This window comes from Anomaloglossus baeobatrachus, chromosome 7, assembly GCF_048569485.1.
Source record: "Anomaloglossus baeobatrachus isolate aAnoBae1 chromosome 7, aAnoBae1.hap1, whole genome shotgun sequence".
NCBI lineage: Eukaryota > Metazoa > Chordata > Amphibia > Anura > Aromobatidae > Anomaloglossus > Anomaloglossus baeobatrachus.
In genome coordinates, this window is record NC_134359.1 from 174,749,112 (window position 1) to 174,767,768 (window position 18,657).

General features: G+C 42.2%; 1 protein-coding gene across 6 annotated transcripts in view; it reads left to right on the forward strand.

The window, feature by feature from the left end:
- PGAP1 (post-GPI attachment to proteins inositol deacylase 1) overlaps positions 1–18,657 on the forward strand; it is a 1,652,111-nt gene that overhangs the window by 1,359,009 nt on the left and 274,445 nt on the right. For 5 of the 6 annotated variants that reach the window (XM_075317801.1, XM_075317803.1, XM_075317806.1 and 2 more), the window contains one exon: positions 15,390–15,440. The exons of the other annotated variant lie outside the window; for it this stretch is intronic. In XM_075317801.1, the coding sequence (XP_075173916.1) occupies positions 15,390–15,440 (51 nt within the window). The remainder of the gene's footprint in view (positions 1–15,389; positions 15,441–18,657) is intronic. 6 annotated transcript variants of the gene reach the window in all.

Consider the following 18,657-nt stretch of genomic DNA (forward strand, 5'->3'; position numbering starts at 1 on the left):
GTATAATCCTCCCAGCCCTCCCCAGTATTTAGTCCTTCCAGCCCTCCCCAGTATTGTCTAATTCTCTCAGCCTTCCCCAGTATTGTCTAGTTCTACTAGCCCTCCCCCAGTATTGTCTAGTCCTCCCAGCCCTCCCCAGTGATATCTAGTCCTCCCAGCCCTCCCCAGTGATGTCTAGGCCTCCCTGCCCTCCCCAGTGATTTCTAGGCCTCCCTGCCCTCCCCTGTAAGGTCTAGGCCTCCCTGCCTTCCCCATGATGTATAGGCCTTCCAGCCCTCCCCAGTAATGTCTAGGCCTCCCAACCCCCCCCAGTGATGTCCTCCCAGCCATCTCAAATGATCTGTATGCCCTCAGCATCTCCTGTGATGTATATGTCCTCAGCATCTCCTGTGATTTATATGCCCTCAGCATCTCCTGTGATGTATATGCCCTCAGCATCTCCTGTGATGTATATGTCCTCAGCATCTCCTGTGATGTATATGTCCTCAGCATCCACTGTGATGTATATGCCCCCAATGTCTCCTGTGATGTATATGCCCCCAATGTCTCCTGTGATGTATATGTCCTCAGCATCTCCTGTGATTTATATGCCCTCAGCATCTCCTGTGATGTATATTATGCACTCAGCATCTCCTGTGATGTATATGCCCTCAGCATCTCCTGTAATGTATATGCCCTCAGCATCTCCTGTGATGTATATGCCCTCAGCATTTCCTGTGATGTATATGGGCTCAGCGTCTCCTTTGTGATGTATATAGAGCAGTCTCAGCTGACACAAACGTGAAAAAGCAGTTGTGAGAAGCAACAATATCACCTAATATCATAGCTGCACCAAAAACAAAAAGCTCCAGCCGCCACGATGAGTTAATTGTTTGATCAAATAAAGCAGGGTCATTTTTAAGATTATGTTGTGCGGCCCCCGAAGGTTGGTAGAAAATTCCAAATGGCCCCCAGCAGTAAAAAGGTTCCCCACCCCTAATGTACATGATGTTTTTAATGGTTAAAAAATAAATAAAATTTACATTTTATATTATTAATCGGTCACTATTCCCTTTTATTTGAATCTTTGTGGGTTCTTATTGGGGGTTTTTGATCTGCATGAATGTATAATAGTGGCATTATACGGAATATTTTGATTACTTCTCCATACAAAATAGCATCGCAGGCCAAATAAAATTGGCCTGCGGGCCAGATTTGGCCCAAAGGCCAAAGTGTGACATATTAAGTAGTATGTGGTATAGGGAGAAATAAAACTACACCCGCTGATGTACATACATACAGACCCACCAGGAATCCATACATTCTGTTGTTGTAACTTATATACTGTACTACCCGGCTTCGCCCGGGTTAATAACTGTTAACAAAATAGAATGTATTAACAAAAATGTATTCTGCACACAAAAACCACAAAACAAATAGATAGAAATGTAATTATTAAAAGGCAAAAACTAAGCTAATAAAAGCATTTCACAACATATATTTCAACACCACAGATATTACACACAGATTTAACTAAATTGTCCAAGTAATGTGCTCTGTCTGTCGCTTTCCCCGTCTGTCGTTTTCCCCGTCTGTCGCTTTCCCCGTCTGTCGCTTTCCCCGTCTGTCGCTTTTCCCGTCTGTTGCTTTTCCCGTCTGTCGCTTTCCCAGTCTGTCTCTTTTTTTGTCTGTCTCTATCGCTCTGTTTCTTTCCCCATCTGTCTTTCCCAGGTCTGTCTCTTTCCCCGTCGTTCTCCCCGTCTCTTTGTCTGTGTCTTTTTCTGTCTGTCTCTTTACCTGTCTGCCTGTCTCTGTCTGTCTCTTTCCTTGTCTGTCTCTATTTCTCTGTCTCTTTTTCCGTCTGTCTCTATCAAGGTCTGTGTCTTTCCCCATCTATCTTTGTCTGTCTCTCTGGCTGTCTCCTTCCCTGTCTGCCTGTCTCTGTCCCTGTCTGCATGACTGTCTGTCTCTTTCCCCATCTGTCTCTTTCCCCATCTGTCTCTTCACAGGTCTGTCTCTTCCCAGGTCTGTCTCTTTCCAGGTATGTCTCTTTCCCTGTCTGTCTCTTTCCCTGTCTGTCTCTATCTCTCTGTCTCTTTCCCTGTCTGTCTCTCCGTCTGTCTCTCCATCTCTGTCTCTATCTTTCTGTCTCTATCTCTGTCTCTATCTCTGTCTCTATCTCTGTCTCTATCTCTGTCTCTCTGTCTGTCTCTTTCCAGGTCTGTCTCTTTCCCCGTCTGTCTGTGTCTGTCTCTTTCCCTGTCTGTCTCTGTCTGTCTCTTTGTCTGTATTTCTGTCTGTCTCTCTCTATCCGTCTCCCCACCGACATCTTATTACCACACATATAAACTTCTTATACTATGAATGTCTTTTGTTCCTATAGCATCCAATCACAGCTCCTACTAATAACCTGTAGTTCCAGGCTCCATTTACTTTAATGGAGGCATGTTTTTTGGAGAGTAACTAAAGCGCGGGGTTACATTTTCCTGTCAAAACATAGTCTACGACGTTCCCTGGGTCACATGAGGTGTCTGTGCAAAGTTTCGTGATTGTAAATGCGATGGTGCGGTTACACTTTTCGTTTCACTTTTTCCCCATTATGTAGATAGGGGCAAAATTGATTGGTAAATTGGAACGCGCGGGGTTAAAATTTCGCCTCACAACATAGCCTATGACGCTCTCGGGGTCCAGATGTGTGAGTGTGCAAAATGTTGTGGCTGTAGCGTCGACGGTGCAGATGCCAATCTCAGACACACACACACACACACACACACACACACACACACACACAGCTTTATATATTAGATACCGTATCTACCAGGAGGTCATACATTCTGACTATTATATATCACTAGGAACCCATATATTGTGATGTCCTCACTAATATATACCTTACTGCAGCCTATGCATTCTGATGTCATCACTAATACAGTCATATGAAAAAGTTTGGGCACCCCTATTAATGTTAACCTTTTTTCTTTATAACAATTTGGGTTTTGCAACAGCTATTTCAGTTTCATATATCTAATAACTGATGGACTCAGTAATATTTCTGGATTGAAATGAGGTTTATTGTACTAACAGAAAATGTGCAATCCGCATATAAACAAAATTTGACTGGTGCAAAAGTATGGGCACCCTTATCAATTTCTTGATTTGGACACTCCTAACTACTTTTTACTGACTTACTAAAGCACTAAATTGGTTTTGTAACCTCATTGAGCTTTGAACTTCATAGGCAGGTGTATTCAATCATGAGAAAAGGTATTTAAGGTGGCCACTTGCAAGTTGTTCTCCTATTTGAATCTCCTATGAAGAGTGGCATCATGGGCTCCTCAAAACAACTCTCAAATGATCTGAAAACAAAGATTATTCAACATAGTTGTTCAGGGGAAGGATACAAAAAGTTGTCTCAGAGATTTAAACTGTCAGTTTCCACTGTGAGGAACATAGTAAGGAAATGGAAGAACACAGGTACAGTTCTTGTTAAGCCCAGAAGTGGCAGGCCAAGAAAAATATCAGAAAGGCAGAGAAGAAGAATGGTGAGAACAGTCAAGGACAATCCACAGACCACCTCCAAAGACCTGCAGCATCATCTTGCTGCAGATGGTGTCAATATGCATCGGTCAATAATACAGCGCACTTTGCACAAGGAGAAGCTGTATGGGAGAGTGATGTGAAAGAAGTCGTTTCTGCAAGCATGCCACAAACAGAGTCGCCTGAGGTATGCAAAAGCACATTTATAATAATAAATGTGCCCATATATAATTTATATGAATGGCCCATATAATTTGCCCATTTAACCAGCTCTCTAGCTAGTATGGGGAGTCTCACCCCTTAAGATAAGCACCTGATGTTGCCCAGGGGGTGCAGGGCGGTGTGACCAAGAGACCGGGCATGGCAACATCAGGTGCTTATCTTGAGGGGTGAGACTCCCCATACTATCTAGAGAGCTGGCTGAATGGGCAAATTATAGAGCAGATACTGATTGCACATTTGTGCTTTACTTAACCCATTCAATATGATACTATCGGTTTGATCTATGTTTCATGCTGGGGAGCAAGGTCTGGACCCAAGTACTTGTGTATATATTGATCATCTATGATTATAATGGTTGGGATATGTGCAATCTGATATAAGTGCAATATGACAATATATTATACTAGTATTTAAGCACTATAATTAAGCACTTTATCTGGTTGCTTTCCTTTTCTTTTTTGCATATAACAGATAACTGTATTTATGCACTATCTGTGTCCACAGTTTTGGTCTATAGTGGGGATATGTACAATATGACAAAAGTTTGATATGATAATATATAACATCAGTATTAGTGGGGTTCAGTTCATAGTGGGGTACCACAGGGGTCAGTATTGGGCCCGCTTCTTTTCAACATATTTATAAATGACCTTGTTGGGGGCATGCGGAGTAGAATTTCAATATTTGCAGATGATACTAAACTCTGCAGGGTAATCAATACAGATGAGGATAATTTTATATTACAGGGAGATTTATGTAAATTGGAGGATTGGGCTGAGAAGTGGCAATTGAAGTTTAATGTAGATAAATGTAAGGTCATGCACTTGGGTAGAGGAAATAACATTTATGATTATGTACTTAATTGTAGAACACTGGGTAAAACAGACACAGAAAAAGACTTGGGTGTATGGGTGGATGGTAAACTTCACTTTAGTGGACAGTGTCAGGCAGCTGCTGCCAGGGCTAATAAAATAATGGGATGTATTAAAAGAGGTATAAGTGTTCATGAAAAAAATATACTTCTACCTCTGTACAAGTCACTAGTGCGACCGCACTTAGAATACTGTGTACAATTCTGGTCACCGATATATAAGAAGGACATAGCTGAACTGGAGAGGGTGCAGAGAAGAGCGACCAAGATTATTAGAGGAATGGGTGGGCTGCAATACCAAGACAGGTTATTAAACTTGGGGTTATTTAGTTTGGAAAAACGAAGGCTTAGGGGGGATCTAATCACAATGTATAAATATATGAGGGGACAGTACAGAGACCTTTCCAAAGATCTTTTTACACCTAGGCCTGCGACTGGAACACGGGGGCATCCGCTACGTCTTGAGGAAAGAAGGTTTAATCATAATCACAGACGAGGATTCTTTACTGTACGGGCAGTGAGACTATGGAACTCTCTGCCGCATGATGTTGTAATGAGTGATTCACTACTAACATTTAAGCAGAGCCTGGACGCCTTTCTTGAAAAATTTAATATTACCAGTTATGTATATTAGATTTTATGACAGGGTATTGATCCAGGGAACTAGTCTGATTGCCGGATGTGGAGTCAGGAAGGAAATGTTTTCCCCATTGGAACTTGTTTGCCACATTGGGGTTTTTTTTTTTTGCCTTCCTCTGGATCAACATGTTAGGGTACGGGTTGAACTAGATGGACTTAGAGTCTCCCTTCAACCTTAAAAAAACTATTAAACTATTATAGTATTGAGGTACTGTGATTAAGCACTTTATTAGAACAATCATTTGTATATGTATCCCCCTTACTGTATCCAGAAATAGCCCCCATTTATGTACAACAATTTTCATTAATTGGTCTAATGCATTCGCCATGTTGGTCATCTTGATCGCACTGCCCTGTGTGCTGTTTACCTTATACGTATAGTCTGTTTTTATACTGCATCTTCTGCACTTTGTGTATCCATAAAAATATATTTTTTTGATAATAAAATAAAGTGATATGATAAATCCACTTGGAGATTGATTTCTATTATTTAATATGTGACTATGAGTCCGTTGTAGGTTTATATTTTTCATATGACTGTATATACCTACTAGGAGCCCATAAATTCTGATGTGTTCACTAGTATATACCACCAGGAGCCCATACATTCTGAAGTCCTCATTAACCCCTTCACGACGGGGCCAGTTTTCATTTTTGCTTTTTCGTTTTTTGCGCTCTTTCTTCCCAGAACCATAACTTTTTGATTTTTCTGTCCACATAGACATATGAGAATTTGTTTTTAGCGTGAAAAGTTGTACTTTTAAATGACAACATTCAGTGTATCACACAATTTATTGGAAAACAGGGAAAAAATTCCAAATGTGGAGAAATTGTGAAAAAAGACCCAACATAATTCTGACATGTATATTGGGGAATTATTTTTATGTTTTACATTTTGTGGTAAAAATATCCTCATAATCTGACTCATCTCTTCCGTACCATTACTGTGATATCAAACATCCAGTTTTTTCATTATTTTAGTAGTAAGAAAAAAACAGAAGTTTGCAAAAACAAAAATAAAATTGGGGGTGGAGCTGTATGATGGCTTATTTTTGCAGGACAAGACTACATTTTTATTGATGACAGTGTTGGAATAGATGTGATTTTTTTTGATTGCTTGTTGGAGCATTTTTTGTGGTATTACAGTGACCAAAAACGTAATTTTGTCTTTCTGTAATTTTTTTTGTGTTTACCAATTGGGTTAATAATTTTTATATTTTGATAGATCGAAGTCTTCTGAACTTGGCAATACCACTTGTATGTATATATACATACAGTATCTATATATCTAATATATAAAGCGGAATGTATGTATGTATGTATGTGTGTATGTCCGGGATTGGCATCTGCACCGTTGCAGCTACAGCCACAAAATTTTGCACACTCACACATCTGGACCCCGAGAGCGTTATAGGCTATGTTGTGAGGCGAAATTTTAACCCCGCGCATTCCAATTTACCAATCAATTTTGCCCCTATCTACATAATGAGGAAAAAGTGAAACGAAAAGTGTATCCACACCATCACATTTTTTACAATCACGAAATTTTGCACAGACACCTCATGTGACCCAGGGAACGTTGTAGACTATGTTTTGACAGGAAAATTTAACCCCGCGCTTTACAGTTACTCTCCAAAAAACATGCCTCCATTAAAGTAAATGGAGCCTGGAACTACAGGTAAATAGTAGGAGCTGTGATTGGTTGCTATAGGAACAAAAGACATTCGTAGTATAAGAAGCTTATATATGAGGTAATAAGATGTTGGTGGGGAGACAGACAGAGAGACAGGCAGTGAAGGAGAGAGAGATAGAGACAGACAGGGAAAGAGACAGACAGAGACAAACGGTGACAGAGACAGACAGAGACAGACAGGGAAAGAGACAGACTGAGACAGACGGTAAAAGAGACAGACAGACACAGACGGTGAAAGAGACAAACTGGGAAAGAGACAGACAGAGACAGATGGTGAAAGAGACAGACGGGGACAGAGACAGACCTGGAAAGAGACAGACCTGGAAAGAGACAGACCTGGAAAGAGACAGACCTGGAAAGAGACTGAACTGGAAAGAGACTGAACTGGAAAGAGACAGAGAGACAGACAGAGAGATAGAGACAGACAGGGAAAGAGACAGACAGAGACAGATGGGGAAAGAGACATACAGACGGTGAAAGAGACAGACCTGGAAAGAGACAGACCTGGAAAGAGACAGACCTGGAAAGAGACATATGGGGAAGGAGACAGATGGGGAAAGAGACAGACAGACATGCAGACAGGGACAGAGACAGGCAGACAGGGAAGAAGGAGACAGCCAGAGAGACAGACAAAGATAGATGGGGAAAAACACAGACCTTGATAGAGACAGACGGGAAAAGAGACAGAGAAATAGAGACAGACAAAGACAGGCCTGGAAAGAGACAGATGGGGAAAGAAACAGAGAGATAGAAACAGACAAAGAAAGAGACAGACAGATGGGGAAAGAGACAGACGGGGAAAGAGACAGACGGGGAAAGAGACAGACGGGGAAAGAGACAGACGGGGAAAGAGACAGACGGGGAAAGAGACAGACGGGGAAAGAGACAGACGGGGAAAGAGACAGACGGGGAAAGAGACAGACGGGGAAAGAGACAGACGGGGAAAGAGACAGACGGGGAAAGAGACAGACGGGGAAAGAGACAGACCTGGGAAAGAGACAGACCTGGAAAGAGACAGACCTGGAAAGAGACAGATGGGGAAAGAAACAGAGAGATAGAAACAGATAAAGAAAGAGACAGATGGGGAAAGAGACAGATGGGGAAAGAGACAGACTGGGAAAGAGACAGACGGGGAAAGAGACAGACGGGGAAAGAGACAGACGGGGAAAGAGACAGACGGGGAAAGAGACAGACGGGGAAAGAGACAGACTGGGAAAGAGACAGACTGGGAAAGAGACAGACTGGGAAAGAGACAGACGGGGAAAGAGACAGACGGGGAAAGAGACAGACGGGGAAAGAGACAGACGGGGAAAGAGACAGACGGGGAAAGAGACAGACGGGGAAAGAGACAGACGGGGAAAGAGACAGACGGGGAAAGAGACAGACGGGGAAAGAGACAGACGGGGAAAGAGACAGACGGGGAAAGAGACAGACGGGGAAAGAGACAGACGGGGAAAGAGACAGACCGGGGAAAGAGACAGATGGGGAAAGAAACAGAGAGATAGAAACAGACAAAGAAAGAGACAGACAGATGGGGAAAGAGACAGATGGGGAAAGAGACAGATGGGGAAAGAGACAGATGGGGAAAAAGACAGACGGGGAAAGAGACAGACGGGGAAAGAGACAGACGAGGAAAGAGACAGACGGGGAAAGAGACAGACCTGGGAAAGAGACAGACCTGGGAAAGAGACAGACCTGGGAAAGAGACAGACCTGGAAAGAGACAGACGGGGAAAGAGACAGACGGGGAAAGAGACAGACGGGGAAAGAGACAGACGGGGAAAGAGACAGACCGGGGAAAGAGACAGACCGGGGAAAGAGACAGATGGGGAAAGAAACAGAGAGATAGAAACAGACAAAGAAAGAGACAGACAGATGGGGAAAGAGACAGATGGGGAAAGAGACAGACGGGGAAAGAGACAGACGGGGAAAGAGACAGACGGGGAAAGAGAGAGACGGGGAAAGAGACAGACGGGGAAAGAGACAGACGGGGAAAGAGACAGATGGGGAAAGAAACAGAGAGATAGAAACAGACAAAGAAAGAGACAGACAGATGGGGAAAGAGACAGATGGGGAAAGAGACAGACGGGGAAAGAGACAGACGGGGAAAGAGACAGACGGGGAAAGAGACAGACGGGGAAAGAGACAGACGGGGAAAGAGACAGACGGGGAAAGAGACAGACGGGGAAAGAGACAGACGGGGAAAGAGACAGACGAGGAAAGAGACAGACGGGGAAAGAGACAGACCTGGGAAAGAGACAGACCTGGGAAAGAGACAGACCTGGAAAGAGACAGATGGGGAAAGAAACAGAGAGATAGAAACAGACAAAGAAAGAGACAGACAGATGGGGAAAGAGACAGACGGGGAAAGAGACAGACTGGGAAAGAGACAGACCTGGGAAAGAGACAGACCTAGAAAGAGACAGATGGGGAAAGAAACAGAGAGATAGAAACAGACAAAGAAAGAGACAGACAGATGGGGAAAGAGACAGACGGGGAAAGAGACAGACGGGGAAAGAGACAGACGGGGAAAGAGACAGACGGGGAAAGAGACAGACGGGGAAAGAGACAGACGGGGAAAGAGACAGACGGGGAAAGAGACAGACGGGGAAAGAGACAGACGGGGAAAGAGACAGACGGGGAAAGAGACAGACGGGGAAAGAGACAGACCTGGGAAAGAGACAGACCTGGGAAAGAGACAGACCGGGGAAAGAGACAGATGGGGAAAGAAACAGAGAGATAGAAACAGACAAAGAAAGAGACAGACAGATGGGGAAAGAGACAGATGGGGAAAGAGACAGATGGGGAAAGAGACAGACAGGGAAAAAGACAGACGGGGAAAAAGACAGACGGGGAAAGAGACAGACGGGGAAAGAGACAGACGGGGAAAGAGACAGACGGGGAAAGAGACAGACGGGGAAAGAGACAGACGAGGAAAGAGACAGACGGGGAAAGAGACAGACCTGGGAAAGAGACAGACCTGGGAAAGAGACAGACCTGGAAAGAGACAGATGGGGAAAGAAACAGAGAGATAGAAACAGACAAAGAAAGAGACAGACAGATGGGGAAAGAGACAGACGGGGAAAGAGACAGACGGGGAAAGAGACAGACGGGGAAAGAGACAGACGGGGAAAGAGACAGACGGGGAAAGAGACAGACGGGGAAAGAGACAGACGGGGAAAGAGACAGACGGGGAAAGAGACAGACGGGGAAAGAGACAGACCAAGCACAATACTTGGCCAATTTAGTTAAATCTGTGTGGAATATCTGTGGTGTTGAAATATATGTTGTGAAATGCTTCTATTAGCTTAGTTTTTGCTTTTAATAATTACATTTCTGTCTATTTGTTTTGTGGTTTTTGTGTGCAGAATAACTTTTGGTTAATACATTCTATTTTGTTAACAGTTATTAACCCGGGCGAAGCCGGATAGTACAGCTAGTATATATATACATATATATATTATATATATGGATATATATATATATATATATATATATATATATATATGTATATAATATATATATATATATATATATATATATATGTCCAACAATGTAGACCAGCTCACTCCAGTGAATCACCTGGATCCTCAGCTCACCTGGTTAACTCCGTTGTGCCCGGATCAGGACGCAGGAGTCTATCCATACAAATGTGAACAACAACAAAGCAAAATCCAGCAATAACGTGAGCAATCCAGGATGCTGTTAAAAAATTTTTTCTTTCTTTTTATTCATAAATTCATTAAAATATAATGGTCCAAGCAATTCAGAACAGCATTATCGCAGGAAAATAGCGCAGATAGGACAAATCGTTTGGACACACCTTCTCATTCAAAGAGTTTTCTTTATTTTCAGGACTCTGAAAATTGTAGATTCACATTGAAGGTATCAAAACTATGAATTAAAACATGTGGAATGAAATACTTAAAAAAGTGTGAAACAACTGATAATATGTCTTATATTCTAGGATCTCCAAAGTAGCCACCTTTTCCTTCATTACTACTTTGCACACTCTTGGCATTCTCTTGATGAGCTTCAGGAGGTAGTCACCGGAAATGGTTTTCCAACAGTCTTGAAGGAGTTCCAGAGATGCTTAGCACTTGTTGGCCCTTTTGCCTTCACTCTGCGGTCCAGCTCACCCCAAACCATCTCGATTGGATTCAGGTCTGGTGACTGTGGAGACCAGGTCATCTGGCGTAGCACCCCATCACTCTCCTTCTTAATCAAATAGCCCTTACACAGCCTGGAGGTGTGTTTGGGGTCATAGTCCTGTTGAAAAATAAATGATGGGTCAACTAAATGCAAACCGGATGGAATAGCATGCCGCTGCAAGATGCTGTGGTAGCCATGCTGGTTCAGTATGCCTTCAATTTTGAATAAATCCCCAACAGTGTCACCAGCAAAGCACCCCCACACCATCACACCCCCTCCTCCATGCTTCACGGTGGGAACCAGGCATGTAGAGTCCATCCGTTCACCTTTTCTACAAAGACACGGTGGTTGGATCCAAAGATCTCAAATTTGGACGCATCAGACCAAAGCACAGATTTCCACTGGTCTAATGTCCATTCCTTGTGTTCTTTAGCCCAAACAAGTCTCTTCTGCTTGTTGTCTATTCTTAGCAGTTGTTTCCTAGCAGCTATTTTACCATGAAGGCCTGCTGCACAAAGTCTCCTCTTAACAGTTGTTCTAGAGATGAGAAGGTGTATCCAAACTTTTGGTCTGTACTGTGTGTATATATATATATATATAGATATATATATATACATATATATATCTATATATATATATATATATATATATATATATATATATATATATATATATAGATACAGTCATATGAAAAAGTTTGGGCACCCCTATTAATGTTAACAATTTTTCTTTATAACAATTTGGGTTTTTGCAACAGCTATTTCAGTTTCATATATCTAATAACTGATGGACTCAGTAATATTTCTGGATTGAAATGAGGTTTATTGTACTAACAGAAAATGTGCAATCCGCATTTAAACAAAATTTGACAGGTGCAAAAGTATGGGCAACTTAACATAAAAGTGACATTAATATTTTGTAGATCCTCCTTTTGCAAAAATAACAGCCTCTAGTCGCTTCCTGTAGCTTTTAATGAGTTCCTGGATGAAGGTATATTTGACCATTCATGTTTACAAAACCATTCCAGTTCAGTTAGGTTTGATGGTCGCTGAGCATGGACAGCATGCTTCAAATCATCCCACAGAGGTTCAATGATATTCAGGTCTGGGGACTGGGATGGCCATTCCAGAACATTGTAATTGTTCCTCTGCATGAATGCCTGAGTAGATTTGGAGCGGTGTTTTGGATCATTGTGTTGCTGAAATATCCATCCCCTGCGTAACTTCAACTTCGTCACTGATTCTTGCACATTATTGTCAAGAATCTGCTGATACTGAGTTGAATCCATGAGACCCTCAACTTTAACAAGATTCCCGCTGCCGGCATTGGCCACACAGCCCCAAATCATAATGGAACCTCCACCAAATGTTACTGTGGGTAGCAAGTGCTTTTCTTGGAATGCCGTGTTTTTTTGCCTCCATGCATAACGCCTTTTTGTATGACCAAACAACTCAATCTTTGTTTCATCAGTCCAAGGACCTTCTTCCTAAATGTAACTAGCTTGTCCAAATGTGCTTTTGCATACCTCAGGTGACTCTGTTTGTGGCGTGCTTGCAGAAACGGCTTCTTTCGCATCACTCTCCCATACAGCTTCTCCTTGTGCAAAGTGTGCTGTATTGTTGACCGATGCACATTGACACCATCTGCAGCAAGATGATGCTGCAGGTCTTTGGAGGTGGTCTGTGGATTGTCCTTGACTGTTCTCATCATTCTTCTTCTCTGCCTTTCTGATATTTTTCTTGGCCTGCCACTTCTGGGCTTAACAAGAACTGTACCTGTGTTCTTCCATTTCCTTACTATGTTCCTCACAGTGGAAACTGACCGTTTAAATCTGTGAGACAACTTTTTGTATCCTTCCCCTGAACAACTATGTTGAATAATCTTTGTTTTCAGATCATTTGAGAGTTGTTTTGAGGAGCCCATGATGCCACTCTTCATAGGAGATTCAAATAGGAGAACAACTTGCAAGTGGCCACCTTAAATACCTTTTCTCCTGATTGGATACACCTGCCTATTAAGTTCAAAGCTCAATGAGGTTACAAAACCAATTTAGTGCTTTAGTAAGTCAGTAAAAAGTAGTTAGGAGTGTTCAAATCAAGAAATTGATAAGGGTGCCCATACCTTTGGACCGGTCAAATTTTGTTTAAATGCGGATTGCACATTTTTTGTTAGTACAATAAACCTCATTTCAATCCAGAAATATTACTGAGTCCATCAGTTATTAGATATATGAAACTGAAATAGCTGTTGCAAAAACCCAAATTGTTAGAAAGAAAAAAGGTTAACATTAATAGGGGTGCCCAAACGTTTTCATATGACTGTATTAGTGATGACATCAGAATGCATAGGCTGCAGTAAGGTATATATTAGTGAGGACATCACAATATATGGGTTCCTAGTGATATATAATAGTCAGAATGTATGACCTCCTGGTAGATACGGTATCTAATATATAAAGCTGTGTGTGTGTGTGTGTGTGTGTGTGTGTGTGTGTGTGCGTGTGTCTGAGATTGGCATCTGCACCGTCGACGCTACAGCCACAACATTTTGCACACTCACACATCTGTTGCAAAAACCCAAATTGTAATAAAGAAAAAAGGAAGGTTAACATTAATAGGGGTGCCCAAACCTTTTCATATGACTGTGTAGATATATAATATTCATTTTGAATGGAATAAAAGTGGGGTGATTTGAACTGTTATGGTTTTTTAATTTTGTTTCAGATTTTTTTTTTAAACATTTTTTTTACTTTTCTTTATAGTCCAATTAGGCCACTATAACCTGCATGTAGTGAAAATCGCAGTCTCCTTTGAAGCCCTGTCACAGGCAGAGTTTCAAAGGAGCACTACAATGATAAGCATGGAGGTCTTAACAGAGCCCCTACTGTCATAGTAACCCATTGGTGACCCATAGTCACGTCACAGGCACGCCAATGAGCGCTTAGAATCGTGCACACGCATGCTAGTGCCTTTTAATGCTGCTTTCACAGTTTGACAGTAGGATTTAACAGGTTAAAATAAGAGGTTCAACATTTTAGAGGCTTTTCCTGGTTGTAGCACATAATCATTACCTACAGAGTATAGGGCGAGTCCACTCGGTGAGCCCGTTCCATACACCTGCTTCCAACTTGTGCCATACATGTATGGCGTATGTCATGAAGGGGTAATATATACCAGCAGGAGCCCATACATTCTACACACAGACACGCGCACTTTAGCGGACTTACCATCATTACATCACTTTTCCAGTCCTCCCAAAGGTGACATCATTCATGGTCACAGTAACAGTCACATTATAGTGATCTCACCAAAGGTCAAAAGTCTTGCAAAGAACAACACCTCTGGTGACATCATGGTGTCATGACCGATCACGTGATCATGATGTCATCAAAGGTCCTTAAGCAGTCTCCACATCGAAACCTACTGTGATTAGTGTAGCTTCTCCTGTAGATGCTTGGGGCCCCCAATGTAATGGAACTCTTGGGCAGCTTCCCTGTTTGCCTCTCCTCCTAACTCTAAAGGGTGCTTTACACGCTGCAACATTGCTTGCTATCGCTAGTGATGTTGTGCGCGAAAGCACCCGTCTACGTCGCTGTTTCGTCATGGGGGTGATCGATGCCGTAGCGAACAATAATGCTACAGCAGCGTCACATGCACATACCTGCTTAGCGATGTCGCTGGAGACACTGAACAATCTCTCCTTTAAGGGGGAGGTTCGTGTGGCGTCACAGCGATGTCACTAAGCTGCCGCCCAATAGCAGAGGAGGGGCGGAGATGAGCGGCCAGAACATGCAGCCCACCTCCTTCCTTCCTCATTGCCGGTGAACGCAGGTAAGGAGATGTTCGTCGTTCATGCGGTGTCACACATAGCGATGTGTGGTGCCGCAGGAACGACGAACAATCAGCGGCATGCACTCCCAACGATTATGATAAGGAGCGACGTGTCAATGATCAACGATTTTTGACGCTTTGCGATCGTTGATCGTTGCTCCTTTTAGTCACACACAACGATATCGCTAATGGCGCCGGATGTGCGTGACGAACACAGTGACCCTAACGATATATCGTTAGCGATATTGTTGTGTGTAAAGTACCCTTAAGGCCAGACAACCCCCTTAACTAAAGATTCATTAGTTTTAAAAACAGGCAGTTGACAGCAAATTGCTCAGAAGGCAGACACCTAGTGGCCTGAACATTTGTCAGTAGGACATTTTTCTAGTACTCTGGAAATTTTGAGTTTTTGTAAATATACTTAGTTTTGTAGTTTTCTAATTAAAATATGCATTGTGTATTCCCAGGTTGCAAAGTTGCAGGCTAATCTATGGAGACTCTCAAGTTCAGAAAACCTAGTAAGTATCATTTAAACCTTAGTATCAGGTATCAACCACTGAGGACTCTGTTCTTTTAAACAATTTTTTTATCTCTACTGGCTAACACGGTACAAAGATATATTTTACTTGCATTTAAACCTTGTCAGGCATACAAGTCATCTATTAAACTCTACTTTTACAAATAATGAACACTAACTACAAAAGAGCGGAGGATCAACTTCAGGTCTAATTTCCTCAAATCTCTAGATCTGCGCAAATTACAAGAATTTTCGAGGATCATGGAAAAGAAAATAACCTTTGTCACTCACTGCTGAAGACAGAGAGTGAGCTATCTTTGTCATTGCTGTCTTCCACAAAATCCCCTGCAGCTATATTATTTGGGCTAGCAGTGGGATATCACAGTCAGTATAACAGATGAGGGCCAGACAAGTAGCACCATTTCAGCCTTTTAAGGCCTAGGGATAGGAGGTCATTGTGCAAAACTCAATCTACAAAAGGAAGAGAAAGATCGCTGTAGTCTACTACTGCAGAATTGAAGTACATTGAAAGTGGAAGTGGTAATCTCAGTTTGTGAATAATAGTCCAAAGATTCAAGTCATGTAGGAAGGTGCTGTACCTGCATAGTGAGTGTAACTATGAATTAAATGATCTGTGATAAATTGCAGTAACAGCATATTAATAACTGCCTTTTTTATTTTTCATGCACTACAAGCAATGTGGGCATTTTAACCCCTACCCGACATGGTCAATTTCCATTTTTTTCTTTCCCTTCCAAAAGTTCAAACTTTTTTATATTTCTGTCTGTAAATACATATGATTGCCTGTTTTTTGTAGGATGAATTGTACTTTTGAATGACATTTCATTTTAATGGAAAGTGGAAAGAAGTTTCAAATATGGTTAAATTGCAAAAATACTGTAATTCTGACATGGTTTATTGGGGAATTGTTCTAACTGCATAAATTGTGTGGTAAAAATGACCTGGCAATATGATTCTCCTTTTAAGTACCATTAGGTTGATACCAAACTTGCCCAATTTTTTCTACTTTAACCCTTTACCCAGTAGCCTACATTAACCTTCCTAACCAGGCCAAATTTTACAATTCTGACCAGTGTCACTTTTTGTGGTAATATGTCTGGAATACTTTACATATAAAAATGATTCTTAAATTGTTTTGCGGCATATTGTACTTTTAGTGGTAAATTTTGGTTGATATGATTTGCATTTATGTATAAAAATATAAAAAAATTACAAAAAAGTTAAGATTTTTGTAATTTTTTACATTTTTATGCCCTTAAACCAGATAGTTACCTTATTTTTCGGATTATAAGACGCACTTTTTCCCCCCAAAATTTTGGGGAAAAGTGGGGGGTGCGTCTTATAGTCCGATGGCTGTGGTGCGGTGGTGGTGGAGCGGCTGAAGGCGGGTGCGGTGGTGGTGGAGCTGGTCATCAGAGGCAGGAGCAGGCTGTAGCAGCGCTACCCTGACCACGTGGGCCTGCTCATTTGATATGCACGCCCATCATCTCTCAGCACTGAAACCGGTGCTGACAGGTGGGCGGGGGATGCGTGCATACTAAAGACCCATCCCGTGTGGTCGCCCCAGGCAACTACAGCCTGGAGTTATCATGTGCGGCTGTATTCACTGCCCCCCGCGCATCATCATCAGCACGGGGGGCAGTGAATAAGTACAGTTTACTCACCGTTCCCCTGCAGCATCGCGGTGTCCTCCTGTCTGTGTGCCAGCTGATCTGTGTAGAGAGCGGTGAACACAGCGATGACATCATTGCTGTACACACGGCTCCACACAGGTCAGCAGGCACAGACAGGAAGCGAGCGATGCTGCGTGGAGTAAGGAGAGGTGAGTATACAGGGGGAGTCCTCCAGCTCTTACCGCAAATCCCGCCGTGGTTGAGGTGACCGCGAGATCCGCGGTGAATTCAGTCAAGATGTGCGGTGACAGCTGGAGTCACCGCTGATCCCGACGGCTCACTTCACTTGCTGCCTGACCCTCACAGAGAGCAGTCGTGTTCTATGGCTGCTCTCTGTGATTGTCAGATGTAGCAGAGCTGGATGCGTTGTGGGACATCGTGTGGATTACATCGGACCTGGGTGTTTTAGGGATTAATAAAGTGGTGAAAGAGGGTGTTTTTTTGTCTTTTATTTCAAATAAAGGATTTTTGGGGTGTTTGTTTTTATTTACTTTCATTTACAGCTTAGTGATGAGAGGGTGTCTCATAGATGCCTGCCATCACTAAGCTAGGACTTAGTGCAAACTATGGGCTGCTGTCATTAACTCCTTATTACCCCAATTGCCACCGCATCAGGGCAATCGGGATGAGCTGGGAAAAGTCCCAGGACTGTCGCATCTGATGGATGCGGCAATTCTGGGTGGCTGCTGGCTGATATTTTTAGGCTTGGGGGGCTCCCAATAATGTGAATAAATCTCCTCATCCTGAGAATACGAGCCCCCAGCTGTGAGACTTTATCTTGGCTGGTTATCAAAATTGGGGGAACCTCACACCATTTTTTTTTTTTAAATTACCCCCATACAGTGTCATTAGCAGATCCTCGTCCCATAATAGTGTGTCATGACCAAATTTTTTTGCTTAAAAATTTTATTTTCCTATATCCTCCTCTAAAACCAGGGTGCGTCTTATGGTCCGGTGCGTCCTATAGTCCGAAAAATACGGTATGTTACACAAATTTGTTAATAAATAACATTTGCCACATGTCTACTTTAGATTAGCATCATTTTTTAAACTTAATTTTTTGTTAGCAATTTCTCATTGTTCCAACATAATTTACAAAATGATTTTTTTTTAGGAACCACATCACATTTGAAATTACTTTAAGGGGTCTATGTGACAAAAAATACCCCACATTTACACGTTTTTAAAAACAGCACCTCTCAAATGTGCACAAAACCGTAGTCAAGAAGTTTATTAACCCTTTACATGCTTCATTGGAATTAATGCAATGTGGAATGAAAAAATTTAAATTTTACTTTTTCCAACAAAAATATTGCTTTAGCCCCAAGTTTTGCATTTTCACAATGGTAACAGGAGAAAATGGAAGTACAATTTGCTGTGCAATTTCTCCTGAGTACGCCAACACTCAAAATGTGGTACTCCTTGGGCACACGGCAGAGCTTGGAAGGGAAGGAGTTCCAGTAGACTTTTGGAATGCAAAATTGGTTGAAATAGACAATGGATGTCATGTTGCGATTGCAGAGT